General features: G+C 47.8%; 1 protein-coding gene across 1 annotated transcript in view; it reads left to right on the plus strand.

Annotated features, from left to right (window-relative positions):
* Positions 1-3,781: 3,781 nt before the first annotated feature.
* IRS1 (insulin receptor substrate 1) overlaps positions 3,782-18,938 on the plus strand; it is a 62,766-nt gene continuing 47,609 nt past the window's right edge. The window contains exon 1 of the mRNA XM_059167877.1: positions 3,782-8,572. Coding sequence (XP_059023860.1) covers positions 4,838-8,551 — 3,714 coding nt within the window. The 5' untranslated portion in view covers positions 3,782-4,837 and the 3' untranslated portion in view covers positions 8,552-8,572. The remainder of the gene's footprint in view (positions 8,573-18,938) is intronic.

The raw sequence follows: 18,938 nt of genomic DNA on the forward strand, positions 1-18,938 counted from the left end.
ACAGCACCTGAATGAGGAAAAAATTGCCTATCACTTACCTAAGTGAGAGCCACCCTTCAATTTCAAGCTTAAAGTTTCTCTCCCTCACAAAGATTTCTTTAGTTATTTCATCCACCACGATCTCCACCTGCTCTCGGTAAATACCCGGTATCTGACCTTTAACACACACACACACACACATACTATATTGGGTATCATTCATCTTTATTTTGTATCTCTTAATATCTCATGAAAACTATAAGAATCTGTCTTTTTTATATATTTCATATCACCTTGCAGAGTAGGCATTCAAATTTTTGTTACTATGAAGCTATCTTAAAATAAAAAATAGATATTACAATGGGAAAATTGGCAAGTTTTTATTTCCCTTCAATAATCATTCTAATTTGCCTTTTTTTTTTTTACAGATGACAATATATAAGCAGCTCCGCAAGATACAAGCTATTTATCCTAAGTAGAACATGTTTTGATATAGGAAATACTTTCTAATTGTTAAATGCTTAATTGTGCCTTCAGCCAATTCAAATCTAATTTCTGTTATTTTTGACAGTAACTTATACTTCTCTATGTTGACAAAATATAAAATGTTTAACTTACAACATATTAATTAATAACCAAAATAAGTTTCTAGTTAGAGATCACTTTAAGGATATATGTAATAATTTATAAAGTTTGTGTATGTCCCTGATAGCATTACACATAGATCAATTTTTTCACTTCAAAGATAATTGTAGACATATTGCCCAATAGTGAATCCATGGCATACTAAGTTTTACTTCCTAGAATCATAACTTTATTTGTGAATATCAACATAACTGTCACAGTGTTCTGATGAGCCATTTCAGTTGTTTCAGTTTTAAGATGCACTTTAGTCTGTTACACAAATAATCTCTAGCCTATAGATGGCAGCATTGAGCAATATATTATATTTGGTAATAGGTTGCTTTTTGGTTTCTGTGAATTTTCAGCTAGGACTTAATGTTTCATACAGCGTATTTCATTACAGTATGCCACAAGACTAATTTAGCGTTGGGTGACAGGATAATACTTGTACCTGCTCCAAACTACTTCAGATTCCACAAAAGCATCTCTTTCTAGTCTGTATCTTATATGAACCACATGTGCGTTTCCAGAGTTATCTCAACTCATTAATAAAAAAAGTGAAGAACAAATTAACTTACTATAGTATAATTAGAGTAAATACCAACCATTTTTAACGTTGGTAGTAAAACATCAGAAAGTAGGAAGAAATGGCAATAACATTCCATGATCAGCAGTTACCCTCCACTGAAACGCGCTGGTCTGAACAGAATTTGTCACAGCAATCTGGCTTATTGCATGATTTCTATGGAACATGTTAGCCCTGAAATTGAATTTTTAGGGCAGAAACCCTTTCCCACTGAGACATAGTTTTTAAAAATATTTTTATATTACGTAATAATTTGTTTTATATGATTAAAATACAAACCTTTCTGTGAAGGTTATTACAGAACATTTGCAAATTAAATTGATCTTCCTGCCTTCTGCTCCTTTTAGCAACGAATATTTGGTTTCTATACAGGTATATTCCCTTTAAGTTTGGGGGGCAGGGGGGGAGGAAGGTCATTTTAAAAGTTAAAGTCTATGCACTATGTGAAATATCCTCCACTCAACCAGCGCTAACCATCAAACCAGTAAAAAGCCCTTTGGCCTTAGATTACGTCGTTACTAAAAAAACAACCTTTTTATCTTACTTTTTTCTTGCCAAGGGTAAAACCCCACACAATTACACTTTACTACTAACTTCAGTCTTCCTGGCTTCACATCCCCCTCCCATGCTCCCCATTAAGCAAGCTATGCTCCCAGCAGCTCGCCCCCTGTTGTTACCGCCTCGTTACCAGCTCCAAAATCTGCTATTTATAGCTTTGCTTTGGTGGGCACGTGTGCCCTCATCACCAAGCTGTCAGAGGGAGAGAAGGGCGGGCTCTCAATTCAACAGTGTGTACACAAATTAAAGATTAACCAGGTTTAGATGAGCCCGCATGATGTTGGGGAGCCTGAAGGTAAGAGGAGAAATGAGAAGCTCCCGGACTTCCGCAGATGCCGGGTCCCCCAATTCACGTATCATACGCCACTGAATGGCGCCTATGGTTCTTCTCTTTTATTTTTTTTTTACTACGCTTCGCAACCTACCTTGGTACCCTCACCCTCTGTCCCCACCTCCCCTCCTGCAATGCAAGGCTTGAAAGACAGACAGGCCTACCAATCAGCAGGCTTCTCCAAGAAACAGCCCCCGCCCCCCCCCGCCCCCGCTTTAGGCCCAGGCGCGCTCCTCGCCGCCCAGTGGGTCGGGCCACCGAGCATGCCCAGCACTTCCACTGCTGCGTTTCGCCGCGAGCATCCCGCAGTGTCTGAGAGCTGGAGGCAAAGAACGGTCTCCGGCGTGGAGAGGGGATGGAAACCCCAAAACGGCCAGGAATGGGGAGAGGGGATAAATAAGACAGCACTACACCAAATGACAAACGTCATCTTCGTAGGGTCCTTGCTGCCAGCCGGACAAGCAAGGGACACACTGCTTGTTTATAGGTCAGCTTTAAAAAAAAAAAAAAAAAAGAAAGAAAAAAAGAAAGAAAAGAAAAAGAAAAAACAACTTTGGCTAGCGTTTGCTTGTGGTGAGAATGATACCCCAAGGTAACTGTAAGAGTCTGTTCAAGTAGATGCAGGATGCTGGCCTGTTCTACTCGTGAAGTACCCATTTTCCCTTAGCGTCGAGCTGGCACGATCCTTGTTTTCTCCCGATTATCCTTGTGGTCAAGGGTAAAAATTTTATAGGGCGGTTCAGTGGGTGTGGAAGCTGTGCGTGAAACAAACACTTAAGCCAATATTTACACAATAGGGTTTTGGCTTTATGAACCCTCTCTAGGTCCCTAACATCTTTTTAAAAATACAGATAAATTCCGGAATATGTTCAGGGGCATCTCATTTTCTCGCTAAGACTTTACCCCTGTGGATCCCCGCCCCTTCCCTAGGAAGAAGGTGGGGGGAGCCGCGATATTTACATTTTCTCCCTAATTGATCAGCGGCTAGCCCCACAGAGCCAGACAGAGGACACAATACCGGGATTTCTCTTTTCATTTCGGAGTGACAAGAATCCCCCAATATATGCCCTTGGGCGCCCCTCTGTTCCTTCGAGGTACATCCCTGCAGTGATTTCGGGGATTCCAAGGTGGAAGGCTGGCCCAGAAGTCCCTTATAAAAACACAGATTTCCTCCCTGTGGCCTATCACCCTGAAACTGAAATCTAGCTTTTATATATTCTGGGAGAAAAAGGTTGGACTAGAAACCTCCCTCTCTAGGGGTCGATCTTACCTGTTAGGTAAGCTCTAGCCCAGCTCCCGCGCCCCCTCCTCCCTGGACCCTCCCACTCAGGGCCCCGAAGCCGCAGAGCCCCCCCCCCCCGCCGCCCCCCACCCTCACTCCTGCGTCTTCCCGAGCTCGCCCCCCCGCTGCCGTTTTCCCAGACTCCCCTCGTGCTTTCGGGTAGCCACCCAAACACACCCGCCCGCACCCGCGGCGGGGATTCCTGCGGGCCGGGGGCGCCCTGGGTGGCGCACGGGGAGGACTGCTCTGCGCAGGGGCTGGCGGCCGCGCAGGGGCGCTGCCCGAGCGCTGCGCCGGGGCCCAGGGCGGGCGCCGCTGCGGCACGGCCGGGGGGCGGAGAGGGGCGGGCGCGGGGCGGGCTCGGCCCGGAATGTAGAGACCCGGGCGGGAGCCTCCCGGCGGCGGCGGCGGCGGCCGGGCTGCGGAGCGCAGAGGCTCCGTCACGTGTTTTTCCTCCTCCGAGTGAGACGGCGGCGCGGTCGGCGGGGGCCGGCGCGCAGAGCCAGACGCCGCCGCTTGTTTTGGTTGGGGCTCTCGGCAACTCTCCGAGGAGGAGGAGGGAGGAGGGGAGAAGTAACTGCAGAGGCAGCGCCTCCCGGGGAAGAGGCGTCTTCCCCGACTCCTTCCCAAACCTCCCCCTTTGCCTCCCGCCCTCGTCCCCTCCCCTCCTCCCCTGCCGACTGGAGCGAGGGGCAGGGATGAGCCTGTCCCTCCGGCGCGTCCCCAGCTCCCTCGGCTGCCTAGTAGCGTTTTGCGTGGAAAAGGCACTTTCTCCGCCCGCCGAGATGGGCCCGAATGGGGGCTGCAGCGGACCCGTCTGCGGGCGGCGGCAGCAGCAGCAGCAACAGCCGCAGCGCCGCGGTCTCTGCGATTGAGCTGGTATTTGGGCGGCTGGTGGCGGCGGGGCGGTTGGGGGGTGGGAGGAGGCGGAGGAGGAGGCGAAGGAGGAGGAGGAGGAGGGAGAACCCCGTGCAACGTTGGGACTTGGCAGCTCGCCTCCCCCTGCCCAAGGATATTTAATTTGCCTCGGGAATCGCTACTTCCAGAGAGGAACTCAGGAGGGAAGGCGCGCGCGCCTGGAGGGGCAGCGCGGGGACCCCCGGCCGCTGCCGCCCGTCTGCGCCAGACTCCAGCCCGGGTGGCAAGAGATGCATCTTCGCCCCTTCTTGGCCGCGGCGGCTGCGAGGAGACTCGGCTCTTGGAGGATCCGGGCTTCACTCACCCTAGACGCACTGCCTCCCCCTCAGGGCATGAAACGCCCGTAAACTCCGGCCGAGGCCGTCTCTTTGGCGCAGCAGCTGCGTCCCCCTTCGGCTGCCCCTCCCCAGCGCGGGGGGCGGCGTGGCTTTCGGAGTCGGGGGTTCGGCTGTCTCCAGCCCTGTTTGCATGTGCGGGGCCGCGGCGAGGAGCCTCCGCCCCCCACCCGGTTGTTTTTCGGCGCCTCCCTCTCCTCGGCGGCGGTGGCGGCGGCGGCAGCATGGCGAGCCCTCCCGAGACCGACGGCTTCTCGGACGTGCGCAAGGTGGGCTACCTGCGCAAACCCAAGAGCATGCACAAGCGTTTCTTCGTGCTGCGGGCGGCCAGCGAGGCGGGGGGCCCGGCGCGCCTCGAGTACTACGAGAACGAGAAGAAGTGGCGGCACAAGTCGAGCGCCCCCAAACGCTCGATCCCCCTCGAGAGCTGTTTCAACATCAACAAGCGGGCCGACTCCAAGAACAAGCACCTGGTGGCCCTTTACACCCGGGACGAGCACTTTGCCATCGCGGCGGACAACGAGGCCGAGCAGGACAGCTGGTACCAGGCCCTCCTGCAGCTGCACAACCGGGCCAAGGGCCACCACGACGGGGCGGCAGCCCCCGGGGCAGGAGGAGGTGGGGGCAGCTGCAGTGGCAGCTCTGGCCTCGGGGAGGCTGGGGAGGACTTGAGTTACGGGGACGTGCCCCCAGGACCTGCGTTCAAGGAGGTCTGGCAGGTGATCCTGAAACCCAAGGGCCTGGGTCAGACAAAGAATCTGATTGGGATCTACCGTCTCTGCCTGACCAGCAAGACCATCAGCTTCGTGAAGCTGAACTCGGAGGCGGCGGCTGTGGTGCTGCAGCTGATGAACATCAGACGCTGCGGCCACTCGGAGAACTTCTTCTTCATCGAGGTGGGCCGTTCTGCAGTGACGGGACCTGGGGAGTTCTGGATGCAGGTGGATGACTCTGTGGTGGCCCAGAACATGCACGAGACAATTCTGGAGGCCATGAGGGCCATGAGCGATGAGTTCCGTCCTCGAAGTAAGAGCCAGTCCTCCTCCAACTGCTCCAACCCCATCAGCGTCCCCCTGCGCAGGCACCATCTCAACAACCCCCCGCCCAGCCAGGTGGGGCTGACGCGCCGCTCTCGCACGGAGAGCATCACCGCCACCTCTCCGGCCAGCATGGTGGGCGGCAAGCAGGGCTCCTTCCGTGTGCGCGCGTCCAGTGATGGCGAAGGCACCATGTCCCGGCCGGCCTCGGTGGACGGCAGCCCTGTGAGTCCTAGCACCAACAGGACCCACGCCCACCGGCATCGCGGCAGCTCCCGGCTACACCCTCCTCTCAACCACAGCCGCTCCATCCCCATGCCTTCCTCTCGCTGCTCACCTTCTGCCACCAGCCCGGTCAGTCTGTCGTCCAGCAGCACCAGTGGCCACGGCTCCACCTCGGACTGTCTTTTCCCACGGAGGTCTAGTGCTTCTGTGTCGGGATCCCCCAGCGATGGCGGCTTCATCTCCTCCGATGAGTATGGCTCCAGCCCTTGCGATTTCCGAAGTTCCTTCCGCAGTGTCACCCCGGATTCCCTGGGCCACACCCCACCAGCCCGAGGCGAGGAGGAGCTGAGCAACTACATCTGCATGGGGGGCAAAGGGTCCTCCACCCTTGCCGCCCCCAATGGTCACTACATTTTGCCTCGGGGTGGCAACGGTCACCGCTACATCCCAGGAACTAGTTTGGGCACGAGCCCAGCCCTGGCTGGGGATGAAGCAGCCAGTGCTACAGATCTGGATAATCGGTTCCGAAAGCGGACTCACTCTGCTGGCACGTCCCCTACCATTTCCCACCAGAAGACCCCATCCCAGTCCTCTGTGGCTTCCATTGAGGAATACACGGAGATGATGCCTGCCTACCCACCAGGAGGTGGCAGTGGAGGCCGACTGCCTGGCTACCGGCACTCTGCCTTCGTGCCCACCCACTCCTACCCCGAGGAGGGTCTGGAAATGCACCCTTTGGACGGGCGTGGGGGCCACCACCGCCCAGACGCCTCCACTCTCCACACTGATGATGGCTACATGCCCATGTCCCCAGGAGTGGCGCCGGTGCCCAGCAGCCGAAAGGGCAGTGGGGACTACATGCCCATGAGCCCCAAGAGTGTGTCTGCACCCCAGCAGATCATCAACCCAATCAGACGCCATCCCCAGCGAGTGGACCCCAATGGCTACATGATGATGTCCCCGAGCGGCAGCTGCTCCCCTGACATTGGAGGTGGGCCAAGCAGTAGCACTGGCGCTGCCCCTTCTGGGGGCAGCTATGGCAAGCTGTGGACAAATGGGGTTGGGGGGCACCATGGTTCTGCCCTGCCGCATCCCAAGCTGCCTGGGGAGAGTGGCAGCAGCAAGCTCTTGTCTTGTACTGGTGATTACATGAACATGTCACCAGTGGGGGACTCCAACACCAGCAGCCCCTCCGACTGCTACTATGGCCCGGAAGACCCCCAGCACAAGCCAGTTCTCTCCTACTACTCTTTGCCAAGGTCCTTTAAGCACACCCAGCGCCCTGGGGAGCTGGAGGAGAGTGCTCGGCACCAACACCTTCGCCTTTCCTCCAGCTCTGGTCGCCTTCTCTATGCTGCAGCGGCGGAAGATTCCTCCTCCTCCACCAGCAGCGACAGCCTGGGAGGGGGATACTGTGGGGTGAGGCCAGATCCTGGCCTCCCACATATCCACCATCAGGTCCTGCAGCCTCATCTGCCTCGAAAGGTGGACACAGCTGCCCAGACCAACAGCCGCCTGGCTCGGCCCACGAGGCTGTCGCTGGGGGATCCCAAGGCCAGCACCTTACCTCGGGTACGAGAGCAGCAGCAACAGCAGACCCTGCTGCACCCTCCAGAGCCCAAGAGCCCGGGGGAATATGTGAATATTGAATTTGGGAGTGATCAGCCGGGTTACTTGTCTGGTCCTGTGGCTTCCCGCAGCTCGCCTTCTGTCAGGTGTCCGTCCCAGCTCCAGCCAGCTCCCCGAGAGGAAGAGACTGGCACAGAGGAATACATGAACATGGACCTGGGGCCGGGCCGGAGGGCGACCTGGCAGGAGAGCACTGGGGTCCAGCCAGGCAGAGTGGGCCCTGCACCTCCTGGAGCTGCTAGCATGTGCCGGCCTACCCGGGCAGTGCCCAGCAGCCGGGGGGACTACATGACCATGCAGATGGGTTGTCCCGGGCAGAGCTACGTGGACACCTCACCAGTTGCCCCCATCAGCTATGCTGACATGAGGACAGGCGTTGTGGAGGAGGCCAGCCTTCCAGGGGCCACAGCAGCAGCTCCCTCATCCTCTGCAGCCTCTGCTTCCCCCACCACTGCGCCTCAGAAAGCAGGGGAGCTGATGGCTCGCTCTTCCCTGCTGGGAGCCCCACAGGGACCTGGGGCCATGAGCGCCTTCACCCGGGTCAACCTCAGTCCCAACCGGAACCAGAGTGCCAAAGTGATCCGTGCGGACCCACAAGGGTGCCGGAGGAGGCATAGCTCTGAGACCTTCTCCTCCACACCTAGTGCCACCCGGGCGGGCAACACGGTGCCCTTTGGAGGGGGGGCAGCTGTAGGGGGCAGCGGTGGTGGCAGCAGCAGCACGGAGGACATGAAACGCCACAGTTCTGCTTCCTTTGAGAATGTGTGGCTGAGGCCTGGGGAGCTTGGGGGAGCTGCCAAGGAGCCGGCCCCAGTGTGTGGGGCTGCTGGGGGTTTGGAGAATGGGCTTAACTACATAGACCTGGATCTGGTCAAGGACTTCAAACAGAGCCCTCAGGAGCGCCCCCCTCAACCGCAGCCTCCCCTGCCCCCACCCCCTCATCAGCCTCTGGGCAGCAGTGAGAGCAGCTCAACCAGCCGCTCCAGTGAGGATTTAAGCGCCTATGCCAGCATCAGTTTCCAGAAGCAGCCAGAGGACCTCCAGTAGCTCAACTGGACATCACAGCAGGTGCGTTTCATGGTGACAAAGTCAGAAGACAAAACTGCTTTTAACCTTGTGCTGGAATTCTCTTCCTCTTTGCCTAGGCCCCTTTCCTCTCCTGTTTGCTACTTCCTTAGGGAGTGCTTTTTCACAGGATGGGGGAGGGGAGGGCACGCAAGGTGCTCCCTCCACCAGGACACTTGGCTGACTGTCCAGTAAGCCCGTTGGAGCTGCGGCCCCGGAGGCCTTTCATTTGAGGCTTCCAAGTGAAGTACTTACTGTAGCATTAGCAAAATATACACCCTATACCAGTTCTGAGGCTTGTGAAGTTCATATATAAGAACCTTGTTCTCTTTACTGAAGTTTTCTTTTGACTATATATTTAGGTCATTCCCTAGAAGGAACAGCTCAACAGAAATATTTGTTAGCACAGGGGCTGAACCAAACTCTTCATTTCAGATAGTTTCTTGGAGTTCTGAAGGGTGATCTTATCAAGTTGCTCCGTGTACTTTAATTCTGTGATTTCCCAATACCGAGGCAACATAAATAGCAGCGGAAACATCAGTTTTTATTCTTGCTGCCTTAAAAAGATCCAGGAGTAAGAGCTGGTTTAGGCTTACATATTTAGGGAAAAATGCCTGTATATTTATGATTCTCTGTAGAAAGTAATTATGGGTGACATTCTCTTTTTGCTCTTGAGCCAGGGTTTGTGAAATATCTTTCACACACCGACCCACCACCTCACAGGTGTGGCTGCTTCTGCCCGGGGTCTGCAGTAAAGTGCGTGTGTCTGGGACTCATTATTCGTGAAGCATTATGGAAATTCATCCCAGCGTGTCTGCCTCACAGTTGTCTGCTCTTGCAAAGGCCTGCAGGGAGACATCACACAGATCATTTGGGGGCTACTGTACATCTTCTGTGAAATTACTTAACATTTTTACTTCGAAAATTGTGTTAGGGAAATGCTTTTGTTTTGCATTGGCTGGAAAGGCTAGGAGTACTCTTCCATTTTTAGAGCGTTTATTGTTTGCCTTTCAGTGCAAGATTAGGCACCCCAGTACGTGTTGAAAGTTGGCTTTACATCTTTGGTGGCTAAGGCTCTATTGAAAATGAAAAACACTTATAACAGGAAATTTGCCTGTCCTTCATTCTGTTGAGCCTGTTTTCTGGTGGTCATAATTGTGGGAAGAAAAGAGGAGTATAGTTTGCAAATAGTGTTATGAGTTGGCCATGCAGAAGTTTCCAGCATTTGGAAACACTTTATTCTGAGAAACTCATTATCTTGTGATAGACTTTTTGATGGATGCCTCATGGAATGAGCTTTTAAGTGTGTGTCCATTTATCAGAAATTGTGCATTGGGTTCCTCTTGGTAGGTATTTTATTATGTGGTCTCAGTCTCCTTGATTCTAACCAGTTTCTAATATCTGACCATATCATTCGCTGTTTTCTAGAACAAGATATAGGTACATAAACATTCAGACTAAGATTTTAGGTGGTATGATATACAGTATCATTTGCTTAGCATTCAGTGTTTACTTTCGTGATTCACTACAGTAGATTTAATTATATATGTCAACACCAGCAGTTAAAAACTTAGGTTATTTTTGAATGATAAAAAAAATGATGTCTTAGGGAATGTGAATCCCTCTAATACTTTAACCATTTGTGTTGCAAGATGTTTCATTTATAAACTAATGAGGATTTGAAGGAAACAAAATTTTCATTTATAAACTAATGAGGATTTGAAGGAAAACAAAATTTTCATTTTAGAGAAGAGGAAAGAGGCTAGGAAATAATAAATGTTCCTCACCTGTTTTCTTGGTTTGAACAGGTTTATTTTGATTAAAGAATTAATATTTTGCTCTGAAAGAAAGTGATGACCAAATAGAGTTTTCATCTTTAAAGGGGCTTTGAAATAAAATCCTCTTTATGTGGAGGGTACATTAAAAACAAACCAACCAAAGCAAAATGATCTTCTATTCTTAGCTCTCTTAGGGAGAGTGTAGGATTCTGGAATAAACTTATAGTCATATCCCTAATACTGTTGGAGTTACAATATACCGTGCCTTGACAGCCCCATGCCAGAAAAATCTGTGTTTTAAATGAGGCACCAAATGCTACCTGACACCCTTCCATCCTGAATTCTGCTCCCTCGCCTTTGCCCTGTTGAATCTAAAGATGTGATCTGATAGTCAGTTATCCTCTGAAACAAAAAAATCCGACCTGCCCTTGCAAACAGCTTTTCCTAGGAATGAGTATTTTGGTTGTGAAAACTCCTTTTTCCTAACTTCCTCAGCAATTCATATTTTTTCATCTCCTGCTCATGGCTCAGATAAAACCCTGGAACAGGAAGGGAATGGGGTGCTAGAAGGGGTGTGTGCTTTCTCCTGACCCCTCATTTTAAACATTGAGGCTTGTCTAGTATTTTTCAGTGTCTGTTAAATGAGAACATTTGTTAGGCAGCTCAGGTACTCAGGACCGGTGGTTGTCCTGATTGACCTTATGTCCAGTTTCTAATTTTTGTCAGCCTGTGCCTCCCCTAACTTGGTTCTGATTTTGAGTTCTTGTTTTCCAGCATCCCCTTCTCCCATTCCCTTTGTTTTCCACCTCTTATTTCATGTTTCTGGCCTTGTCTTTTTTTCCTCTTTTTCTCCATTTCAGAATTTCGCAGTCCTTGTGGCCTGCTCTCTGCAGAGAGTGGATTGAAAGTCCAAGAAAGAGGGCAGAAAGGACACAGCAGCCCAGTTATCTTTAACCAGCCTTTACCTCCAATTTGTTTTTTAGTTTTTGAAACCGCAGCTCGGGCAGATACAGCAGGCTTTGGCAAAGGCACAGACCCAAGCCACCCTTTTAACTTCCCTTTTTTCTTTTGGTCATTTTGTTCTGTGTTTCCCCCCACCCCCCAGGGCATTTCTCTTCCGTTCACTACATTTCCTTGTTGTGATTTCAAGGATTCCGTACCTCCAGGACTACCTCCCATCTCTCCCTCCTCCTCCCTCCTTCTCTTCCCCTCCCTGTGTGGCCTTTTTTGTCTGGCGCATACCGTCTCAGCTCTGGCACTTTCCCGTTTCCCGGGTCACCTCCGCTTCCTGCATTCCTCCCTATTTATTTGGCACTTGGCTTCCCTCCCTCCTCCAAGCCCCTTTAGCCGGGGGGTTGGGGAGTCTGTAGCGGCGCGGAGGCCTCCTTCACAAGTCTCCCACCCCGCCCACTCCGGTCGCCGGGAGGCGCCCGGCTGCCTGGCCCCTTCCCCGCCCCGCCGCGTGGTCCGCGGTGCTGGTGAGCCCAGGGCCCTCGGTGCAGGACTGGCTCTGAGTGGGCGGGGTGGAAGGGCCCTGATTGGCTCTTGCCAGAGCCAATCAGCGTGAATGTCTGCTGAGGAGGGCACGGGGTGGGACTTGAATCGGAGCGGTAGGAGGGGGGCCGTGGCCTCCTGCTGGGTCTTGGGTCCTACGGTGGCCCCCTTAGCGGGGCATCGCAGGCACCAGCCCTCCCAACTCCCTCCCTCCACCTCTTTTCTCTTGTGCCTGCGGAACTGAGCCAAATACGTGCCCCCTCCCACTCCCCCTTGCAGAGGATGTTATGTGCTCAGCCTTATTCGTGCATCCAGCCCAGAATCCTAAGAATGAGAAAGTCCAACCAGCCCACTGACAGAGGCCGGAAACACACACTTCCCCTCTTATTTTTAATTGAGAAAAATCCAGGCCATGACCATGTGACGTGCCCCATTTTGTTTCCCTCCTCTCTTTACTACGGTTTACTACGACGCCACGTTCCTTCATCTTCCTGTCTGGAAATCCAGGAGCACGTGGTTGTAGGATTGATTGCGTTGGCTCAAGATTCTAACATTTATGTCCCTTCCTAATGGGAAAGGGGAGGGGAAAAGGAAAAAATGGAGAAGGAAACACAAGTGCTGTGGCTGGCACTGTTTGGGGATCATTCAGGAAAAACTCATTTGGCTGGAAATTGTATTAGGGTCAACACTATATATCCAGAGCGGCTGCAGTTTGCAAAGCGCGGAGCCAGATAAGATCAACAAATACTGACCCTTCTAGACCCAGGGGAGCTCACAGTGAAATGAAAACGCCGGATATAGCTTGCAAATCATGAGAATCTAGAGATTCATGGCAGGGGCCTGGGTAGAGTTTGGTGCTGAGGCTGGAGGAAATGCTGCTCAAGCTCCCAAAACCAGATTTGTTTTTTGATCAGTGACAGCCCAAGTGAAAGCCCATCAGGGCAGACTGGGCTAACTTTCTGAAAGCTTGCTGGATTTGAGTTGTGGCCCTCACATAACCAACGTTACCTGAGATGTATTACTTTATAGGATGGAAAATTTGTTCTGATTTTCCGTTTTAAAATAAAGGAAAGTAAGAGAGAAATTAATGGAGGTGTTCCCCATCCCCTCTCCAACAAGTCTTTGTCGCCATCCAGCATCCCTCATGCCTCACTGAATCATAAGCCCCAAAGGCAGCGTTTTTTCCATAGGTGTAAATGTAAGGAAGAGGGACTGCCCTAGTGTAAATGTTATGCCTCATGCTCCTGAGCTATGGGAGAGAGTGTCTATGTTGTTCCAGAAAACTTGGAGCATCTAACAATCTTCTCAATCTCTGCCATTGCTTAAGTAGCTTTTTGAGTTAAAAATCCATAAAAAATTCCACATATTGTAATTATTTCTCTGATTGCGGTGTCCCCCCCCCCCCCCAATACTATCTATTATATTGCCTACTGCAGTAAGGGACTTGGAATTCCAAAATCAATGCCTCCCCTGCTCCCTGCTGTTTGGGTTTTTTTGTTTTGCCTTTTGTTGTTGTTGTTTATCAAAATTCCTGGAAATAGTTTTATCTTATCTTGAATGATGCAATGGAAAAACAGTTTTTGGGAGCCCCAGATCTTAAGTTGCAACACAGCCTGTGCCCTTCACTAGCTTAAGTGACCTTGGGCAAGTCACTTAATTTCTCTGGACCTATTTCCTCATCAGTAACTTGAGAGTTTTGTTCTAAATTATTCTGACCTCCTTTGCTGCACTAAACATAGGGATATTTTGGAGAGAATGACTGATATTCTTTAATGGGTCAGTTGTAATGAGGATTCTTTCTGAAGAAGCTGTTGATGGGGTCAGAATGAAGTGTATTAGAATATTCTGTTTCCTCCTGTTCTAGCTTTTGGACCCTTCTTTATGGTTTGATTCAGGACTTATTTTTACCTTTCTAGTTTGGAGGGAAGCAAATTTTAACAAACCTCAAGACAAACCCTCCAGACTGCACAAGTCTAAATTTTTAGAACCTTCTCTAGACTGAACTGGGTTCCTCCCCCTCCTCTCTTTTTAAAATATTCACTGTGTGTGAGAATGCAAGTCAGTTAGTTGCCAGTTCCTTGCATCCTAAGGTCAGCTGTTGGAAGCAACCCACCCCACCTTACAGGTCCAGCTTTAACCAATTCATGTTTATAACATTATTCTGTCCACTCAATTAGAAATATCCCTTCTTCTGCAGGTGTTCTGTTTAATGGATAATGTTTCTCATTTGTACCATCAGAAGCCTTCCTTCAGTGAGGTATATCCACTGAAGGGAATAGAAAGGAAATCTGAGAGGCCAAATGAGGTTAGTAGGAAGTCTACAATTTTTTAGTTTCCGTTTTCTCTGTCAGGTGTGTGAAAAAGCTCAATATTTCTCTTGCCGACAGCATGAGTGTTGTCCGGCTTTTTGTGTTTTAGGATTTTTGGTTTGCTAGTTGAGCTGTATACTGCTTTGCTGACCTAGTATTATCTTGGCTGTCAAGTTGCCAATGTATTCAGAAATTTTGACCCTTTGGGTACCTCTGTGTGGATTGCATAAATCATTAGAATAGTCTATTGACTCTTTCATTCAGAACTTCATTGACTTGTTCTTTTCCAGTCCTTCTGCTATAATCATATATATTTCTTAGCTGTATAATATATCAATGGTTCCTTTTATTTTGGTGGGTTGGTAATTTTAAGATGATGGAACACTTCACAATTGTAAGGCTTTGTTTCAAAGAAAGCTATTTTCCCAATGATTTCCTCCTATTACAGAGTTACTGGAAATTGTATTCAAGGAAAACAGTGTCTCATGAATTCAGTTTGAAGTCAGTTTCACACTAAAGATTCTGTAACTCTCTTTACCACATTATAGTTATATACTTGATTTATTATCCTCTGCCATACGAGTCCATAGCTATGAGGCCAACTCCAAAAAATACTTTTAAAAATGTTATTAAAACATGTTTAGAAGTTGTAATCACTTTGAGTTTTAATTTAATAGAATTACATTTTAAGATGTGTATGGCATGATAGTATGCTAATTTCTAACTAATATCAAATAGTTGCAAAAAAAAGTTACTATGAAGCTATTTTAAATGATGGTCAAGAAACGCTCTTGTCTCACATCGTGTCTTTGTCTTACATTGTGGAAATGGTAGCATCTCTGCCATTTCTCACAGAAAAAAAGAAGAAGATAGATTAGATGAGTATAAGGTACTGTCATCTATGGGGAAAGGAACATTTTCCATTTTAATATTCTTGCTGCAGGCTCTGCTATAATCTATTTGTTAAAATAAAGTTGGTTAGATAAATGTTATTTGTGCCTCCTCAATGAACCAGTGATCTTTGAATAATAGAGCTTTTAAAAATGATGGGTTTGTATTGAAAAGGCAGCTTTTCTTTTTCAAGCCCCTTTTTGCATTTTCATTCATGATGGCAGGAGAATTGAATATGTTGGTGAGGCTCTTAATTAGATCATCAAATCTGTCTTCAAGCAGAGAGGAAATTTTGTGGTTTTATTACCCCACCCGGAATGTTTAATTGAGTAAAGTTTTACTAGGTAAGCATTCACTGCTTTCTTTTTGCTGTTCCATGTTTGTTCCTTTGTTTGCTCCCCACCCTGGGTCACTTTCTGTCACCCACGCTCCTCCTGTCTGAACCAAGCACACATCCATTGGATGCTAATTGGTTGGCCTGAAGAGGATGCCAGTAAACCCAAGTTCATAAACTTTCCCCCGTGTTTTCTGTTGACTAAAAAATACTTTGATGTGAGTTCTCTGATCTGCCTTGACGTATTTAGGTCATGTTGCTGAACAGTTTCACTTAATCTTGAGAAATTGATAGTTGTGTTATGTTTGTTGAAATGATTAAAGAAGCATTCTCTCTCTCTCTCTCTTTCTTTAAACATATATAGTGTGGCAAACAAAATCTATTTTGAACAGAAAGTCATTATTCTTGGTTTTAGGAAGGTTACAGATCCAGATGAAACAGGCAAAAATGTAAGAGAAGACATTAATAAAAATATAGCAGGCAGTTTAAGGTCTCAAATATTCAGTAATTACTCTGTCTTCCACTGTTATTCATCTGTTATTCTCTAAGGACGGTGTCCCTGTTTATTTTAAAATTATTTGAAGGGTTCATTTGGATTCTGAAAATAATCATACTTCCCCTTGAATTTTAGGGATTGGGGGAATAATCAGAAGAACATTAGTTCTCTGGTACAAGATTAGAGGCCATCTGCCTCCCACCATCAACATGAATGGTCTGCCTTCAGTCAAATAGGCCCCAGACCTCAGTTTCCTGTTAGTCCCTTTCCCTCTTTTCTTCAGTAAATAGCAGTTGTTCTAAGAGAATAAGAGAATGGTGGTGGACACAGGGAAATGGAACGGGGAGAAAGGTCGTGAAAGGAGTTCATCCAAGTAATTACCAAGTTTCTTATGACACAACTTATCTGGGGGGAAAAAAAATCAAGATTCCGGATATGTAATCCATGAAAGTCAGTATTTTTCTTACACTTTCCAGGTGAAAGTGCCCATCTCCCTCAAAGTATTATGCTTTTCTTAGTCATTCCAGCCCTGGCTTCCTGGCTGGCCATAACACCAGCTTACTTAAATAGCTCATAGGCTGTTCAGACTATTTGGAAGAGCGGCCTCTTTTTGGATATTCAGCTGGCAAATACAATGTTAGCAAGAAGCCAGAAAAAAACATCTTTGGCTCTTTTGTCCAAGCGAAGCAGCCAGGAGAGGGGTCCAGGTGTTAAATGAGCAGAAGTTCATGAGTAGGACGCATGGAGTGAATGAAGGTAGGGGCAGGAAAGACATGGTAGTCCTTTCTTTCCATCCTAGAAGCTCTGACATTGGAGAACTTTTCTCCCCTTTGGGTGGGTGGTTTTTATTTTTAGTAGTGAAAAGCTTTAACCCTCTGACCTCTGGTTCCTGTGCGTGCTTCTGGCTGGACGTATACGCTCCTTGGAGATTTTGTCATTGCTGTTTCTTAACAGTTTCTTAATTGTGTTTGCTTGTGCTCTCTCTGCTTTGATGATGAGCAGTCACATTTGTTTTTAAGTTCAGAGTAGTTTCTTACAGAAACCTAAAAAGGCTTTTTTTTTTTTTTTTTTTGAACACATAGTTTTAGGATAGTTTGCTGGGTCTATTCACTTTTTTTTCCCTTTCATTTTTTGGTGTTGGCAATTGATGCACATGCTCTAAGTTTCAAGTAGTTTAGAAAATTTTCTTAAAGGTATAAAGTGAAAAATAAGATTCTCTCTCACTCGTGTTCCTCTGCCTCTCTTCTCATTGGCCACCATCAATGCTGGATTTTGTTTGTTTCCAGAGATGAACTGCTTGGAAATTTTGGAGCTTAGTGATAGAGAGTTGGTGAAATGCCCAGTTGCTTAGGTCCCAACGTTATGCACTGAAAAAACACAGCAGACAACATACTTCTTATAGTAGACTCACTTTTTGTTGTTGTTGTTGAAAGGAAAGAGAAAAGTACTCTTTAATTCCCATACCTCTTGTGACTCTTCAGGTTATAGAAAAGCATCATGTAGCATAATCCAGGGATGGGGAGGAAGCATTAGTTAGTAAATGATCTGCTTTTCAAAGTGTGAGTCTTTATTATTCTCTTTTCTCCTCTGTACCTTCTGCTGTAGTATGTCAGCACTTCCCTGCCCCTCCACCAGAGAGAATAACTAGTTCTTAATATAATGTGGTAGGATTAACTCTAAAGGGTAAGGAGCCTTTTAAAGACGTTCTGGTCACCAAAGTCTCATATTTTTAGAGTTCAGAAGAATTAAAGCTTTTTGTTGGAATAAGCAGAAAGAATTTTAAATTTCAAAACCATTTCAAATTCTGGGAACAGGTTACTTTAGACATAATAATTGCATGCAAACAATAGAATAAATTGTTTAGTGATTTCCTCTCCAAGTATTAATAACTTTGGAAGAAATTAGTGGAATTTAGAGAATCTAAAATCCCTAGGGGTGTGTGTATTAGTACAGGTATGACTGAAATAATCTCTACTTTGAACCAGAGAGGAACTCCAATGGTTAAAAATATTTATAGCTAATGTCCTGATGTTCTTGCTGATTATGGCCCAGGTTCATTGTGAATAGGATGGAGTAGTTACTATTACAAAATAGAAACTTTCAAGAATATGGTAACAGATGACTTCTAAATCACAGTTACCAATATTTTATCATTTGGGGGGACTTGGCAATATGAATATGCTAAAACAATAATATCAGTTTTCTTCCAGATCATCTGGAGTGAGGAATGAAATTCAACCACCTCTGAAAACTTTTAAGAAAGCTGTTAAAGAATTTACTCTATGAAATAAGCTAGTTTCTTAGGTGTCTACATCATTTAGCTTTGATCTGTAACAAAGCACCCCAAAACCAATGGCCTTAGAACATCAGTCATTTGGTAGATCGCAGTTCTGAGGGTTGGTGTTAGGCTGTGTTCAGTGGGGCAGTGTCTGTCTCATGTGGGAAAGCTCACGTGGACAGTTGGACGGTTGGCTGAGGACTGGTTGGTTCAGGATGGTTTCTGTCACTTGTCTGGTGGATGATGCTGGCTGTCAGTTGGTGTTTGCCGCTGCTTGAACCGGAACAGGCTAACCCAAACTTAACATAGTATTTGGATGAGCAACCAGCAACAGTGAGGGGGGCACATGTGTTTTTCAAGCCTCTGCTTACTTCACATTTGCTCCTCTCCCATTGTCCAAAGCAAGTCACAAAGCCATGCCTAGTTTCAAGGGATAGAAAAATAAATCCTACTTGTTAATGGGAGAACCCTTGTACAAGTGTATTTATAAATACATCGTCGACCATTTATCAGTTGCATGTTGAATGCCTTGAATAAAGTTATTCTTAGATGTTTATAATGAATATTCCTAGCTTTGGGTGAAATACAGTGATTTCCTTCGTATTGGTGGTATCACTGTTTTCCTTTTTGTTTTTTGGTTTTTTTCTTTGAGAAACACGAAGTTTATACTGTCTCAATCAACTTTGATTGAGTTCATACTGTGAGTCAGGCACTGGGGACCGAAATAGGTGTGTCCCAGTCTTCCCAGTGCTCGTAGGAGGCAGAGCAGGAAACAATGAACTGCGTTAC

This window comes from Mustela lutreola, chromosome 3, assembly GCF_030435805.1.
Source record: "Mustela lutreola isolate mMusLut2 chromosome 3, mMusLut2.pri, whole genome shotgun sequence".
NCBI lineage: Eukaryota > Metazoa > Chordata > Mammalia > Carnivora > Mustelidae > Mustela > Mustela lutreola.